The sequence below is a fragment of the Ascaphus truei genome (genome assembly GCF_040206685.1).
Source record: "Ascaphus truei isolate aAscTru1 chromosome 3 unlocalized genomic scaffold, aAscTru1.hap1 SUPER_3_unloc_1, whole genome shotgun sequence".
Lineage (NCBI taxonomy): Eukaryota > Metazoa > Chordata > Amphibia > Anura > Ascaphidae > Ascaphus > Ascaphus truei.
Window position 1 is genome coordinate 735093 of NW_027453821.1, and position 17013 is coordinate 752105.

Here is a 17013-nt window from a genome sequence, read left to right on the forward strand (position 1 = left end):
AGAGGAGACCATTTTAGTCTCACTTGATGTGGAGGGACTATACACATCCATACCTCATCAAAAAGGTGTGGATGCAGTGTCCCATTTCCTTAAATCAAGAGGACTCATGTATAAGGCACACAATACATTTGTGCTTAATTTGCTATCCTTTGTGCTCACCAAAAACTACTTCCTCTTTGATAAAAAAAACTCTACCACCAGACTCAGGGTACAGCTATGGGGACAAAATGTGCCCCATCTTATGCTAACCTGTACCTGGGCTGGTGGGAGACTGAGGTGGTTTTTGGTGAGGGGAATGAGGTGTATTCGGACCATATAGAATTGTGGTATAGGTTCATCGATGACGTGCTTTTACTATGGAGGGGGCCACTAGACCTCCTCAAGGCATTCATCGGTGAACTTAACAACAATACCAACAATCTAATACTCACGTATGAGATTGGTCCAAATACCATTACCTTCTTGGACCTCACTATCAAGAAAGAACCTACAGGTGAAATTAGCACCACTATATTCCGCAAAAGCACAGCGACGAATAGCATTCTACGGGCTAATAGTCACCACCCGCCTAACTTGGTCAGAGGGATCCCGGTAGGGCAGTTTTTAAGATTAAAAAGAAACTGTTCCAACGATAGGGACTTTGAAGACCAGGCGGAAAAAATGAAGAGCAGGTTCCAGGCCAGGAGGTACAGTAACAGCAACATCAGGAGAGCCTATAAGAGAGCCAGGAATACACCTAGGATCGATCTACTCATAGACAATAGTGACACTGTACAGAAACAAACAATCAGGTTTATTGGTACCTATAACCAGGACTGGGCACGTGCCAAAAATGCCTTTCAAAAACATTGGCATATTTTAAAAGCAGATGCTGACCTAGGTGAGGTCCTTAAATCATACCCCGAGATGACCAGTCGAAGATCAAAAAACCTTCGTGATATTTTGGTGCAAAGCCATTATGCGGCTAATCTTAGCCAAACATGGCTCCCGAACAAACCACTGGGCAGCTTCAGTTGCCACAACTGTAAGGCATGCCAGGTTATCACTAATTCCAAAACATTCAAGAACTGGGATGACTCACGCACCTTCACGATTAGGAAATTCATTAACTGTAGGACACCAGGGGTTATCTATATGGCTGAATGTATATGTGGCAAAAAATACATAGGCAAGACCAAGCGACCATTCAGAATTAGAGTGCTCGAGCATCTGGGCAGCATTAGAAATGGTCTGGATACCCCCGTGGCTAGGCATGTTAATGAACAGCACAAAGGGGACTTACGGGCACTCACCTTCAAGGGGATTGACCAACTCAGCATGGGGATTAGGAGCGGCAACTGGGACCAGGCATTATTAAAAATGGAATCCCGCTGGATCTACACACTCAGCACCCTGGCACCGAGGGGGTTAAATGAGGGGTTTGTCTTCAGCCCCTTTATTTGACACTGCCCTGCATTTGCCTACACCTACCCCACCATTTGGCAAGGACAATCAGTCCATTCATCCTATATGGGCACCTTGTATACCTTTATTTCTCCCTTTTGTAAACATTGAGAAAGCAGTACGAGTGAAACGTACGTCGGCAGGTTATGACGTCATCACGTCAGAGGGGCGGGACATGCGCTGGCGGTCGGAGCGCCTCCTGCACCCAGTAGCTTCAGCTGCATGGCTGTGCTACCGATGGTATCAACTTAACTTTAAGCTATCACCAGACGCACCGCGGCTGATACTAGAGAGCTCCTGGCATGCTGCCAAAGGCGCCCAGCCCCCACATAGGAGGTATGTCTGGTGTGTGATGAGCAAAGCATTGCGTGATTCCACTCCATGTTAACAGGCACTACCTGTGCACTGTCTTAGATTAACACTGACTCAGTCTATACATCTATCTGACATGTGTGTGAGTGTATGAATTTCGTGAATCTACCACAATCCATGTTAACAGGCACTACCTGTGTACTGTTTTAGATTAATACTGATACTGACATGGTGTGTATGTGTGTGTATGTTCTATGCTGAGGGACAACACTCATGCACCGCACTTACACCAAGTGGCTTTTACATATAGAGATCCACCACAAACAGGCACGGCTTTTGGCATCATTTACACAGATAATTGACTCTGTGTGCTGTGTTACCTATATAGGTACAATACCATTTACTTGTACAAGTAACCAGCTATACCTGTATACTGCTACAGTCAGCACTGATATCGATATGCTGATTTATGCCATATGATATAGTATAAACTAGATACTTACCGTTACCTGTTTTGATTTAAAACCATCTTTTGGATCTACTCTACACCACTAGTGTTATCGTGCGGCCATATCCCAGACTCTGGGTTCACAGTATAGAGATTTATTGTGGTCCACTTTGTTCATTTTTATTATTAATTCACTGTACACTGGCTATCATTAGTATTTGACTTAATCTACAGTGTTCCCCATATTATTTTAACATTAAGAGTTAAGACTCAATTAAAGTTTCTGGTTTTAATTAACTCATTACTCACCCACCTTCACTAGGTTCTGATACATTAGGCTTTATATATTGGCAGAGTGCTCTCCTTGGGGTTCTATCGCTCTGTTTTTTTCTATTGACCTAACCCCTGATAGCAGCACCTCCACATAGCCACATCCAGCAAGCAGTAGCGAGGGTATTCCTTCCCCCTCCACCTCCCCTTTTCCCCTCCTTGTGTTTAAATGAATAACGTACAGTTTTTTCAATGTAGAAATAATTATTTGTTTTAAGAACGATTTGTCACCTTTTATATTATGTCTGACCCCATATAAATTTCTGTTAGGACACAAAATATCTGTCTGAGGCAAACTATTACTACCAATTGACAGTCAAACTAGTATAATTAACAATTATTCCTTCACACTATTTACTATATTTCTAAAAACAAATAAACAAAAAACATTTAGAGGATGTCCCTATGAAGATTGAGATAATGTGTGTGGCTCAGGTTATATGAAGACAGACTATCATCACCTCCATCTTGGCGCAGTAGCCATTTTGAGTGTTTGAATGTACGTATATTTGTGTATGATCTGTGAATGTTTGATTCTGCAGTGTATCGCTTCTAGATGTAACCCGCCCTTGTGAAATTCCTACGAGTCATGAAAGAAATTGAAAATGCATTCGTAAGAGGTTTTTCCTGCCTTAGATATTTCTGCTGACCTTAGGTTCTGTTATTTGACAGATACAGTACACACAGAGGGCTAAACAGGTAACTCCTTAAAGTCAGAAGGTCAAGAGGCCCACATTATGGTAATAGGATAAGAATTTAGCATGTGAAGCATATTTATGTATTAATATGTATTTTTGTATAAGTCATCATATTGTTATTTATCTCTAAGCCAGTCCCCTTAAAGGGCGTATTACTCATTTTGAAATGTATAAAAATGTGATACCAAGCAATATGTTTTCAGAGGAATGAGTTCATTTTTGAATTTTCTCTCACTTGTACCTTGGTGCAGATAAACTCACTTGATACTTTGAACCCTTGACTCATTGATTTTATTTCTACGCTTTCACATCCCCTTTTCTTTTTCAGTGTGGAACACAGAAATTATAAGAGAATCAGAGATCATACTCTTCTGATTATTAGCCAAATTATTACATATGATCCTAAAAAAATAATAAAAATATAAAATGTATGTGTGCATCTGCATTGCTCCTCAGGCGCACAGCCTGATGGGGCTCCCCAAGAGTGGCACCCCTCTGCCAAGGACTAGCGTGCTAAGGGTTAACATTTGTTTGTTCTTTGTGGAACGTCAACCCCACCCACTGGAATGTTAATGAGCTATGAGGACACAAAGAGCTTTTGTTCACAGCTGCATTGCTTCTCAGCCACCCACCCCAGTGTGCATCTGTGTTACCCCAAAGGCGCACAGTCTTTGGCCCAGCCAAAGGGTGTGCACCGTTTGCTGCCCTTTGCTGATGTCTGGTTATGTAAAAGTGATGTTAAAGCTGCTCTATTTCAATCTAAAACTCACACGCCTTTTATCCCCTGTACCCACTGTCCGTGATGTGACTGTATAACCCTGTTCTTTTTGTTTTTTTTTAACTTTCTTTTTATTATTTTCAGGTATAAGTCATACAAACACATTAAATTGCACTGTCCTGGTGGACAGACTCAACATCTGACATACAACATTTAAAAGACACTGGGAAGGGAAGACAACAGGACATAGACGGGTGGAGGGATAAGGGGAGGTGAAAAAGGGGGGGGGAGGGGGAGGGTTGAGGAGGCGCTCCCAAACGCTCCCTGGGTCTCTCCGTCGGCCGGTCACCACCAACTCTCAGTACTGTGGCTCTCTCACTTATTTGGGTTTTGAAGGGTCCGCTTAGACCTAGCTCCCTATAGGGGGGGGGGGCCTACCGTCAGTCCTCTGAGTCTGTTCTGTCGCCTTGTCCATGCATGCAAGGAGAACTCATTTTGTCCTATTAAAGCCAGATGGTGGCATTGCTCAGCCCCGGAATATCCGTCTGGGCTAGCCAAGGCAGCCAGACTTTTTGAAATTTTGCGCCAGTATCGTTAACCAGACTCATTAACTTTTCCATCTGGCATACAAACCAAATTCGATTTCTAATTTTGTCTATTGATGGGGTTGCGTTCTGGTTCCACAATGCTGCGGTCTCGCACCGCATAGCTGTTGCAAAATGTGCTATTAATTTGTTCCCCGTTCTCGAGACTTCGTCTGTGGGTTTGCCTAGGAGGAACAGCCACGGATCTAGCTGAATTTGGAGGCCCAAGATCCTCTGCAGCCAATCTCGGATCTGTTGCCAAACTGGCATAAGCTTCGGGCAGGACCACAGCATGTGCACCAGATCACCTCTTTCCCCACACTGCCGTGGGCAGAGCAGGGAAGCGCCTTTGATAAATTTAGCTAATCTGACTGGGGTGAGATACCACCTCAACAATATCTTATATGAGTTCTCCTTCAATGTCGTGCAGATAGAGCTGCTGGCAGCCGCCTTGAATATTTCAGTCCAGTCCTCGTCTTCTAGTGTTTCCTGTAGGTCCGATTCCCATAAACTCATGAATCTGGGTCTAGCTATGTCGTCATTGTCAGTACCGACCACCTGTCTGTATAGAGTGGAGATCAGTCCCCGTGTGTCAGTGCCCCGCACACAGAGCCTTTAAAAATTCGTTAAAGGTGGTCTCACCGTGTGTTTGTTGTAAAATGCCCGGACCTGGAGGTATCTAATAAATTTTGTGTTAGGAATGCCTGTTTCTGACTTCAATTGATCAAATGATTTGATGGTGTTGCTGCCCTCCAGGTCTTTTATCTATGAACCCCTAGTTGTCGCCAGATTGGAAAATTCTTCCCCTCTAGTTCAGGAGCAAAATCCGGGTTACTATACAAAGGGGCCATTAATGTGTGTTCAGAGGTCAATGAGCAGTTATATTTGGACACCTCCCAGACCGAGAGTGAGTTGACCACTGATGTCAATGGATCTTTTATATCTTTAATTCTTTTTTTCGGGTACCAGATGAGATCTCTGAGCTCCAGTGGGGCGCACAACTCCCTCTCCAGTGACACCCACCGTCGCAGCTCTGGGTCCCACAGCGTAATTTGGCACAGCTGTGCTGCCTTATAATAGGACAACAAGCATGGCACTGCCAGACCCCCCGCCTCCTTGGGTTTCTGCATGATTGCTGATTTGATCCGTGGTTTTTTGCCTTTCCTTATAAATGATGTTATTTAATTTTATGTTTTAAGTCCTTAATCTCAGATCTTACTACTGGTATCGGGAGAGTATGAAACAAGTATAGTATTCTGGGGAGAATGTTCATCTTAACACTGTAAATTCTGCCTAGCCATGAGATACCATATGCTGACCAGTCCCGTAGTTCCTTTTTTAGGATCCTTACCAGACTGGGATAATTTGCTTGATATAGGGATGTTATCTGTTTTGTGACATTCACCCCAAGGTATTTGATGGACCTGGGCTGCCATTTAAACTCAAAATTGAGTTCCAATAGTTTTTGCATCTCATCGGGGATGTTCAAGCTCATCGCCTCGGTCTTTGATTGGTTTATCTTGAAACCTGAGAGCTGGTTGAACCGCCCCAGGAGCGCAAATAGGTTGGGGAGAGAGGTGAGCGGTTTGGTGATTGTCAGAATAATGTCATCTGCGTATAACGCTAATTTGTGCTCCTGTGAGTTAATTTGGATCCCGTTATGTCTCTATTACTGCGTATGTGTGCTGCCAGTGGTTCGATGCATAGGGCAAAGAGCAAGGGCGAGAGCGGGCACCCCTGCCTCGTCCCACTTTTGATTGGAAACAACTCGGAGGGGAAGCCCTCGCTGCAGGAGACGTGTATAGTGCTTTTATTGCCCTTAAAATCTTTTCCCCAAAACCAAATACCCCAAGCGTGGTCTCCAGGTATGGCCAGTCTATCCTGTCAAAGGCTTTCTCCGCGTCCAGGCTTAACACCAAACTCCGAACCTTGCTGGCGTTGACAAAGTCAATTATATCTATTACCCTTCTGGTATTGTCGGCCGCCTGTCTATCTCTAATAAAGCCAACCTGGTCCGGATGGATCAGCCTAGGCAGGATAACACTTAAACGATTGGCCAGTAATTTAGAATAAATTTTAACATCAGAATTTATCAACGAGATCGGCCTGTAACTTTGGCAATTTGTGGGATCTTTGTCCTTCTTGTGAATCAAGGAGATTGACGCCTGGAGCATCTGGGCCGGGAAAGGCTCTCCCGCCAGGACCCCGTTAAATAACCGGAGCATGTGTGGGGCTAGTATTCCGATGAATTTTTTATAATATAAATTAGAGAACCTGTCTGGGCCTTGGAAGACTTCAAGCTTTTGACTACGGCTGTCAGTTCTTCCCGCGTGAAATTACTCTGTATCGCCTCTCGCTCCGACCTGCCCAGCTGCGGCAGAGTAGCCTCTGCCAGGAACTCCTGCAGTCTGCGCCTTGTACAGTATTCACATTGTGGACCACTTTATCCCCATTGTACAACTGTGCATAGTATTGTTTAAACTCTTCCACTATAATTTTGGGTTAGAGGATATCTCCCCTGACTTTGTTCTAATTGCTTGACGAAGAGAGACGCCATTCGTACTTTCGAAACGCGTAGGAAGGTCTGGTGGTACCGCTGAGCCACCGTAGCCGAGGACCAATACAGGTGACGTCATCACGCCGAGGAGATCGGGTGTATTCCAGGAAGCAGCGCTCACAGGAACACAGAAACAGATCCCCGGCAGCAGATGCGAACATATCACAAGGCGGACGGCGACATCAGAGGCCAAGACCACCAGCACCAAGTGCTTATACATTGCTTTTATACTACTTACCTGTGGGGAGTAGGTTTCCAATTTTAGATAAGGCGGAGCAAAGAACAGGACTGCTGGACATTGTTCCTAACTATTTAAGTGTGGATAGTGCCTAGGCACCAGTTCATTAATTATTTTATTGTAATCAATGTATGTTCATTAAATGTTTATTAATTGTTATCCATGGTTTTTAACCACGATATTTTAATAATAAATTGCTCCTTCTTTGTAAACATCCGGTTATCCCTTGGGTAATACACTATTGCAGGTCCCCTGCATGTCTTGTCTTTTTCTTTCTCCTTTTCCTGAGGTCATTGTTCAACAGAAGAAATCATAAATCCACTCATCTCTACCTCACCTCAGCGCCAGAAAAGATTTCTTTCCAGCTGTCAGTTCTTCCCGCGTGAAATTACTCTGTATCGCCTCTCGCTCCGACCTGCCCAGCTGCGGCAGAGTAGCCTCTGCCAGGAACTCCTGCAGTCTGCGCCTTGTATTCACATTGTGGACCACTTTATCCCCATTGTACAACTGTGCATAGTATTGTTTAAACTCTTCCACTATAATTTTGGGTTAGAGGATATCTCCCCTGACTTTGTTCTAATTGCTTGTATATTGAAATTTGGCTGCCTATTGCGGAGTCGATTGGCTAACATTGTGTCCGGCTTGTTGGCTTTCTCATAGAATTTTCTATATGTCCAACTCAAGTCTTTCTCGGCCCTGGAGGTGAGGAGGAGGTTAAGCTCAGTCCTTACATCCTTCAACTCCTTTAGGGTATCTCCTCTGCCTGATCCGCTATGTAGTGCAGAGAGCTCATGTAACCTCTTATATAACTGTGTCAATTTGGCATCCCTCTGCTTTTTCTTTTCCGCTGCTATGCTAATTAGCACTCCCCTCATCGTGGCTTTGTGAGCCTCCCACAGGATTGAGTGGGACTCCACACTGCCTAGATTGGTCTGAAAAAACTGCCTGATCTCCTCTTTAACCATTTTCTCTAGTTCTGGTATCTTAATCAGTGATTCATTAAGTTTCCAATTTGCTCCCGGGCTAGTAGGCCTAATCTGTGTGCATCTCAGCTCTATAGATGCATGATCTGACCACGTAATGTTGTGTATTTTGGAGTCGGATACCTGTGGGACCATTCTACTAGACACAAAAAAGTCCTGCTGTAACTGTCATGAGGGTGTGAGTAGGAAGTATAGCTCCGCTCCCCGGGGTGCTGTTCCCTCCATATGTCAATCAGGCTCCCTTGCTTGAGGCCCTCCAGCAGTGGCCCATTCCCTGCGTGTCTAGGCTTTTGCTGCTGCGGTGATCTATCTAGCCAGGGGTCTATTGTTTTGTTAAAATCCCCTGCTAGGATTATATTTCCCACGGCACATCTTTGCAATACCTGGAAAAACTCCTCAAAGAACTGCGGATCGTTCTCGCAGGGCACGTATATACAGGCCAACGTTACTCTGCACTGCTGTAGGAGTCCCACCAAGATAAGGTATCTCCCCTTGCTGTCCCTTTTTGCTCTCTCTAGCTGGAAAGGGAATTTATCATTGAATACTATAGCTACCCCTTTCTTTTTTTCTTTAGCGCAGGGCAGGAAAAACTGCCTATAACTTTTGTCTAGAAATCCAGGGCTGCTGTGCGTACTGAAGTGGGTCTCCTGGAGGAAAACCCCGTCAGCACCCCTGCGCCTGAATTCAGAGAAGGCCACCTTACGTTTCTTTGGGCTATTGAAACCTTTTACATTTTGGGAGATAAGTGTTACTGCCATATTTGTATGTATGTTGGTAGCTACGCCAGATGTGGTGTAAGTGCTTACCCGGGGGGTGTATCCCTCGCTGGTGGTGCCGTCTTTGATGGTGGCGTGCACTAGGAACCGCTCCTTCTCTTCCGGGGTCCGGAACATGGATGGGAGGAAACATGAGGGAAAGGCAAGGGAAACAACAAACATATAAACACATAAACAGTACCCTGGTAGTCCCAAAGGGCCCCAGGGTAAATGCCCGGATGTAAGTCTTTCTCTCTGGACCCTCCTCCCTCCCAGTCCAGCTCCATGGTCCCTCCTGCAGACCATGAGTCTCCGGGACTTTAACAGGGGCGCGGGCTGAGCCCACCTCCCTGTCTTGGAAGCACATGCCTGCGGGCAGAAATGGTGGTAGTCTCCTGACCACCCGCCGGCTTCTGCTGAACATCCTCGTGCAGCCACCCCCCCCACCTAACTGGGTCCAACTTTAGGCTACCCTTAGAGCGTCAAACCTACATGCCTCAGTGTGTATATTAATTTCCAAGACTAGCTACCGTGTTCTCCCCCTTTCTCAGTACCTAACTGGGGACCCACGGTGCCGACCCCCCTCCCGCACCTGCAGACCTCCTTCTATTCTGAGTGTATCCCCCCTGCGTCCTCCGCTAACCTGCCTTCTCCCTTACTTATATCCCGCCCAAGTGGCCGCCGGTCCCCCTTTCCCTTCACCGAGTGCCAGGCCTCCATCGCATTCAGCCCTCACCACCCTCGCCTCCGGGCCAACCCACCCTTATGCTACGCCCTTCCCTCATTGTACTGAGGCTGTCCTGGGGTGTCGTCTTCTTCTTCTTCTCGGCCCCCACTCTCTCGAGCTGTCTGCCACCGGTGTCCGCTGGTCGTCCATACCCCTCCCCGGCAGCGGAGCTCACGTGCCTCCGCCGGGGGGAGCCGGGACACATCCTGTGTCGCACTTCCGGTGGGACAACCTCGCCGCCGGACATCCGGGTCCCCGTAGCGCTTCCGGAACTCGGCAGCTGACGCGGCAGTGGCTTGTCAGACGGGGGCCGGAAGAGGGCGGAGACGGTCGCGGCTGAGGGCGGGCTCGCTCTGCTTACCAGACGGTCCCGCCAAAACAGCTGCCGCCATTATTCTTGCCGCGCTTTCTCCTCTTCTTTGCCAGGTAAGTCCAGCAACGCCATTTTGGGGGGTTTTCTTCTCCATTTCAGGTTTTTGGCGCAGGTGGGCAAATTCACCCCCGTGGTCCCCATCTGAGGTCCGGGTGGGCCTTAGGACAACGTTCAACAAGGGGGTACCGGTAACAATGTAACAGGTAACTTGTAGAACCATAACTGTGGTTTTAGGCCGCTTCTAGGAGATTACTGTGTATCCGTGTCCGCTCTGTCTTTACGCATCTCTGCCGATTTGGGCACTTTTTCCCACTCAGCTGGGCGGGGGGGGGGGAGGCGCCTCCGGACTCCCCGGGCCGGTGATTGTAGTGGTGATGCCCAGCTTTTTAAGAAAGGCAGACCCCTCTGCATGATGTTTTAGGGTGTGGGAGCGGCCGTTCCTCATCACCACCAAGGCGAAAGGGAAAGCCCAGCGATAGCGGACGTCTCTGTCCCGTAGGGCTCTCGTGATGGGTAACAGCGCCCTCCGCCTCGCCAGAGTGATAGGGGAGAGATCCATGGCAATCCTCTCAAATGGGACCTCAATAATAGGCATAGGGATCAATGGTGCCCTCAACCTTGGTCGGGGGGCTGTCAACTGACACTCGGGACAAGAGGCACAGAATCTCTTTACTCTGCATTTACTGCATTATATATCCCTGGCCAGTAAAACCTTTTTAGGATTCTTTGCTGTGTCTTCTCTACGCCCAGATGACCCCCCAACAAATGAGTGTGCTAGCTCTAGGACCTTCCTCACTAAGGAACTGGGTACCAACAATTTTTCTATTTCTTGGCCCTCCTCTTGGCTCACATGGTATAACAAGTCATTCTTAATATAGAAATATGGTTAGGATTCCTTTGTGGTTCCTTCTACCGGGACCCCATTAACTTCTACCACCTGGCTAAACCCATTTTTCAACTGGGGATCATTAGCCTGTTCTCTACCAAAGTTAGTTATGGACAGTTCTATATTCCCAAAACCTTCTTCATCGGGAGTTTGGTCGGTTACCTCCACGGGTAACTCATATACCTGAGCCTCAACAGGCCCTGTCTCGGACAACTCTTCTCCCTCTGGTCTCTCTCCGTTAGGAGTAGTGACCAGTGCTAACTGGGGTGGGGGTGTACCTCTTTTTTTTCCGGTCCTACGTTCTCGTTTTGACTTAGGGGTTTTAGACACCTCGGCGACTAATTCGGGGTCTGAAAACGGAAAAAGCTCATCTGGAGTAGGATTGTTCAAGGTGAGCTGTCCTCTGATCAGGGTGTCAAAACCAGGGAAATTACAGCCTAACACTAGGGAATGGGGTAACTTTGGTACAACTGCTGCCATAGTTTCGATGACTTGCCCCTCGACCTTTACTTTGATCAGAGTCGTGGTGTACGGAAGCGTACACCCATGTACACATAATACCCGCAACTTCTCACCCTGGGGTAACCGGAGAGGCTTAACCAACTTCCCGGATACCAAGTTAATATTGCTCCCTGAGTCTACCAGTGCGGAGACTGGTTTTCCATTTAACATCACCGTGGTGAGGAAGTTGTGGGTACGTTTTCCCTTGTGGGTCATACCCACCACTCCACAAAATTCAGACTTCACAGAACCATATGCACACTCCATTGGCTCACACAACTGTGGGCAGTGAGCCTTAATATGCCCCGTCTCCCCACACTGAAAACAAACAATTGGTCCAGTTCGTTCTTGAAACCCTTTCTGAAATTTAGCGTTTCTGTCCCTATCCGGGTTTTCTTCCATCTGTTCAAATCGTGTGAACGGTCGTGTGTCCTGGCGCCAGCGCTGGCCTCTACTGGTCGTGTTGGGACGTGGGTTGTAATTGGTGCGAGTGGGGCGTGACAGTTCACGGGTAGCCAGAAACTGCTCCACTGCGCCTACCATGGCATCACAAGAGAGGGGATCTCCCTGTCCCACCCACTCCCTGCCCCACCCACTGTTGAAGGTCCTGGGGTAACGCTCGAATGAAGCGGTCCAACACTACCATCTCCAGGATCCGTGCCGGGCTATGTTCCTCTGGTTTTAGCCACTTGGTCGCTAGGTGAATCAAATCCCATAACTGGGATCTGGGCGGCTTCTGTTCCTGGTATTTCCACTTATGGAACCTCTGTGCACAAACTGCGGGAGTCACACCAATCCTTGCAAGGATTTCGCTTTTCAGACAGTCATAATCTGCTGCGGCTTCTTCGTCAAGGTCACAATACGCTTTTTGGGCTTCCCCCAGTAAAAAGGGTGCGATAATCCCAGCCCATTTGGAGCGGGCCCACCTTTCCCGGGAAGCGATTCGCTCAAAGGACCTGAGGTATCCCTCGACGTCATCGTGCGGCGTCATTTTCTGCAGGTACTCGTTCGCCTGGACGGGTCGCGGCGGGGCCGTACTTGACAAGGCCATTTTAATCTGGGTCAGCTGCTCAATCAGCTGCTTCTGTGTGTCTGCAACAACATCAAGCTGGGCTGCAAATAACCGGTTTGTCTCGCGTTGTGCAGCCGTGCTGTCCTGTCCCTGTTTGTTAGCTTCTTGCTGGACAGCGGTGCTGTGTACTAAGGCCTTCACAACGTCCTCCATAGTGGCAGCTACCGTGTGGACAGTTTCCACCAGACGCAATCTGTAGCTCCGCCCCTTTTACAGGGTGTTCGACACCCCACTTCTGACACCACGCGTGACAGGATGGTCGTGGTAAGTGAGGAGACAACACGTCTTTTCCGGTGAAATAATGCTGATGGGTTTATTTGTCCAAAAACGGTAACCAAACAATGGGTACACTGTCCCTTTAAAATTAAAACGAAATAAAAATCCTAACCCCGGTCGGGGTACTAGCTAAACAAAAGTGCAGGCTAACTATCTGGCTGGCTAGCTAACCTATTCCAGCCCAATAAAGTACAGCAAACGCAGTTGGCTCCTTACCTGGGAGCTTTATTCTTCCCTCTTGGGACAGGATCGCTTTGGGCAGCTTGTGTCTGTCTTAACACTTCCTCTGTCTTCCCTCTATGCCTCAGAGAGAGAGACTGCCGCCCCAGAGGTATTTCCTCTTCCTGTTTTAAAGCAAGTGAAGGAGCTTAATTCAAATCACCTGTGGTCTGCTTGACAAGCTGAGTTAACTACTCGTTTACTGGATAGCATGCATACTGCCATCTCCTATTCACATACACAGAGTCAATGACCCTGTCACAGCCCCTACAGGTCTATAATGACCTTTCTAAGCTCACCGTGGACCGACGGAAGGCGATGCGCCCCCTAACACTACTCCTCCGGGAAAAGGGAATTAAATACAAATGGGGCTTCCCTTTTAAACTGATCATCTCCCACAAGGGAAAATTCCTCGCCATCAGACATCCTGAGGAAATGGAGCCACTGGCTAAGACCCTGGGCCTCCCCACGGAACCCTTCCAACATGCCCACCAGACTGGCAACAGACCCCGGGAACGAGAGGATCAACCGGTCAGAGCACCCGAAAGAATCGCGGAGCAGAGGCAGTCCAGGGACAGGTGAAGGGTGCTCCCTGCACAGAGGGATGCCCTCCCGGGAGAACTCCATCTTCTTCCCTAACACCACTTAAAATGGCGCCTGGAGGGACCCCACCGCATGCCTCTGCAAAAGAAGCGCCAAACGAGGCTAGACCACTGACCTTACAACAGTGACTCCCATCAGCATCCAGGGAAACGACCGGCTCCATCCCCGCTGGCACTTCGCAGGATCCAACCTCTGCATCGCAGAAGATCGGAAGGGAGAGCCCGCCTCGTGCGCACCGGATTTCTTCAAGATGGCGCCCGAGGAGTCTTCATTCTGCCGCGGAGCACCACGAGGTATCCTGATCGAGATGAAGCAGACGTCATCACCGCGCGTGGTCTCCGGCCATCTGATACCACTCCCCGCATCACGTGGCTCCGGAGAATGGATCCCGACCAGAGGAGCCGAGCGCACAGCACCAGCTGAGTCCCCGCAACAGCCCGACCCCCGGATGGGGTGCCGGTACCCCCCCTCGGCCGAGGGGGGCTTGCGAGGACTCGCTAACGCTCCACCCCCGACGGTCCCGCAGGCTCGTTCGATCCCCCCCCTCCACGGAGGGGCTGACGGCGCAGGACATCCCTGTCGCTTCCAGCGGAGAGGCGCCACAGAGGGTCTGTAGCACTGTTCCCCCCACATACTTCCTGGTTGATCTATTCCCCATTGACCCAAGTTTGGCAGTACACCTCCATTGTCCCTGCGTTCATCCCTCCCGAGCCAGAAGGGCCCACACAGAGCTCAAAGGGTATCCCCCCAAACCCCCCTCACTACTCCCCCCCCGACCCACCCCCCCTTTCCCCTGCCCCCCACCCACCCCCCACCCCTACTACCAATACCCCCACCCCTTCCCTCTTACCCAATACCTTCCTCCCCCCCCTCTTCCTCTTTCCCCCCTAACTCATTGGTAGACGTCTGGCGAGAACAACATCCTGAGGCATCCACTGAGTTCACCCATGTTAGGGTGTTTAGGGGTGAACGGATGTCCTGGTCCCGGATCGGGATCGACAGGCTGTATATTTCCAGCCACAGCCTGTCACGAGCCCAGTCCAGTGCCATTAGGCTGGCGACGTTTTCGGACCACAATTGTGCGTCCGTGACGGTGACGCTGCTACCTGCAGCACCCTCGGCCGCATATTGGCACTTCAACAATACGTTGTTGGAGGACAAGAGGTTTGCGACGACGGTCCGAGACTTTTGGATGGCCTGGAGAGGTTTCAGGTCAGACTTTGCCACGTTAGAGCAGTGGTGGGACGTGGGCAAGGTTCATCTGCGCCTCGTGTGTCAGGAGTACACAAAAGGTGCCAGCGGGCGGCGTAATGCTGAGATCGAGGCCCTCAGGGAGGAGGTGCTCGATCTCGAGAAGCGGCTGTCTGTGGCAGGAGACCAATACCTGCAGAGTATGTACGTGGAGAGGACGTCCGCTCTCCGGGACTTGGAAGATCGGAGAGCTCGGGGGGCGTATGTGCGATCCCGCATCAACTTCCTTCGAGAGATGGATCGCGGGTCGCGCCTCTTCTACGCGCTGGAGAAAAAGAGGGGAAACCGTAGACATATCACATGCCTGTTGGCAGAGGACGGTACCCCTCTGACTGACCCGGAGAGCATCCGGGACAGAACCCGGAGATTCTATGTAGATCTTTTCTCTCCGGAGTCCATCCAGCCAGATAAATGCAGGGTCTTATGGGAGGGGCTTCCCACGGTCAGTGAGGATGGAAGGGAGCCGCTTGAGTTACCTTTGACTCTGGCCGAGCTCTCTGAAGCCCTCAGTCTCATGTCCCACGGAAAAGCGCCGGGGCTAGACGGGCTGACTGTGGAGTTCTTCCGGTTTTTCTGGGAGATGCTGGGACCTGATTTCACCGAGGTCCTAGCCGAAGCCCTTGAGATCGGTGAGATGCCACTTTCGTGTCGGCGGGCAATACTGTCTTTGCTGACGAAGAAGGAGGATCTCCGTCAGATCTCTAATTGGCGACCGGTCTCACTGCTCAGCACGGACTATAAGATCGTAGCCAAAGCGCTTTCGCTGAGGCTCAAGTCCGTGCTGGCAGAGGTGATTCACCCCGACCAGTCCTATACTGTCCCAGGCCGGAACATTCATGACAACATTTTTCTGGTACGGGACCTGATGCACTACGCGCAGAGGACTGGTCTATCACTCGCCTTCCTGTCCCTAGATCAGGAGAAGGCGTTTGACAGAGTGGATCACCGTTACCTTATGCAGACCCTGCAGGCGTTTGGCTTCGGCCCACAATTTGTGGGCTTTCTCCAGATGCTGTACGCCTCTGCAGAGTGTCTGGTGAAGATCAACTGGTCCCTGACGGCACCTTTTGTGTTTGGTCAGGGAGTACGTCAGGGGTGTCCTCTGTCTGGGCAACTGTACGCGCTGGCCATTGAGCCCTTCCTCTGCCTACTGAGGAGGAGGCTCACCGGGCTGGTGCTGCGGGAGCCCGACATGCGAGTAGTCCTGTCGGCTTATGCCGATGATGTGCTCCTCGTGGCCCAGGACCTAGATGATCTAGAGCGGGCACAAGAGTGCCAAGAGGTCTACACCGCGGCCTCTTCTGCTCGGATCAACTGGTCCAAGTGCTCCGGCATATTGGTGGGTCCCTTACAGGTGGACTCTTTGCCCCCCACGTTTCGTAATATCTCGTGGGAGAGCGATACTCTCAAGTATCTGGGAGTCTACCTGTCTGCTGCTGAGGACCCGGCCCCAGAAAACATCAGTGATCTTGAAGAACGGGTCATTGCTCGTCTGGGGTCATGGGTGTATCTGTCGAGAATGCTTTCCCTTAGGGGAAGGACCCTGGTGATTAATCAGCTGGTGGCGAGTCAGCTTTGGCACCGGCTGATAGCCATGGGTCCAACCCCTGAATTTATCAACAAGATCCAGAGGAGGTTGATGGATTTCCTCTGGATGGGGAAGCATTGGGTCTCTGCGGGAGTTGCGTGTCTCCCTTTGGAGGAGGGTGGACAGGGAGTGGTGTGTGTCCGCTCCCAGTTACACACTTTACGCCTCCAGTACCTGCAGAGATACCTATTCGCAGATCCGTCTCCGCAGTGGTGCCAGCTGGCGACCTTTTTCTTTCGCCAGCTGCGCAATATGAGGTATGACCGGCAACTTTTTTTCATCAGGCCCGAGGGTTTAGGTAGAAACCTCTCGGTGCTGCCGGCATACTACCGGGACTTACTGAAGGCCTGGAAACTGGTCTCCGCGACCAGGAAGGAACAGGCGGTGGGGGTTGATTTCCTCGCCGAGCCCCTGCTGTATAATCAGGCAGTGGGGGCTCGGATGTTGGATT

At 49.6% G+C, this 17013-nt stretch overlaps 1 protein-coding gene across 1 annotated transcript in view; it reads left to right on the forward strand.

Moving 5' to 3' along the window:
• The first annotated feature begins 13369 nt into the window (after positions 1–13369).
• Positions 13370–17013, forward strand: part of LOC142473302 (uncharacterized) — a 94317-nt gene continuing 90673 nt past the window's right edge. The window contains exons 1-2 of the mRNA XM_075580499.1: positions 13370–13698; positions 13862–14016. Of these exons, the coding sequence (XP_075436614.1) occupies positions 13370–13698; positions 13862–14016 (484 nt within the window). The remainder of the gene's footprint in view (positions 13699–13861; positions 14017–17013) is intronic.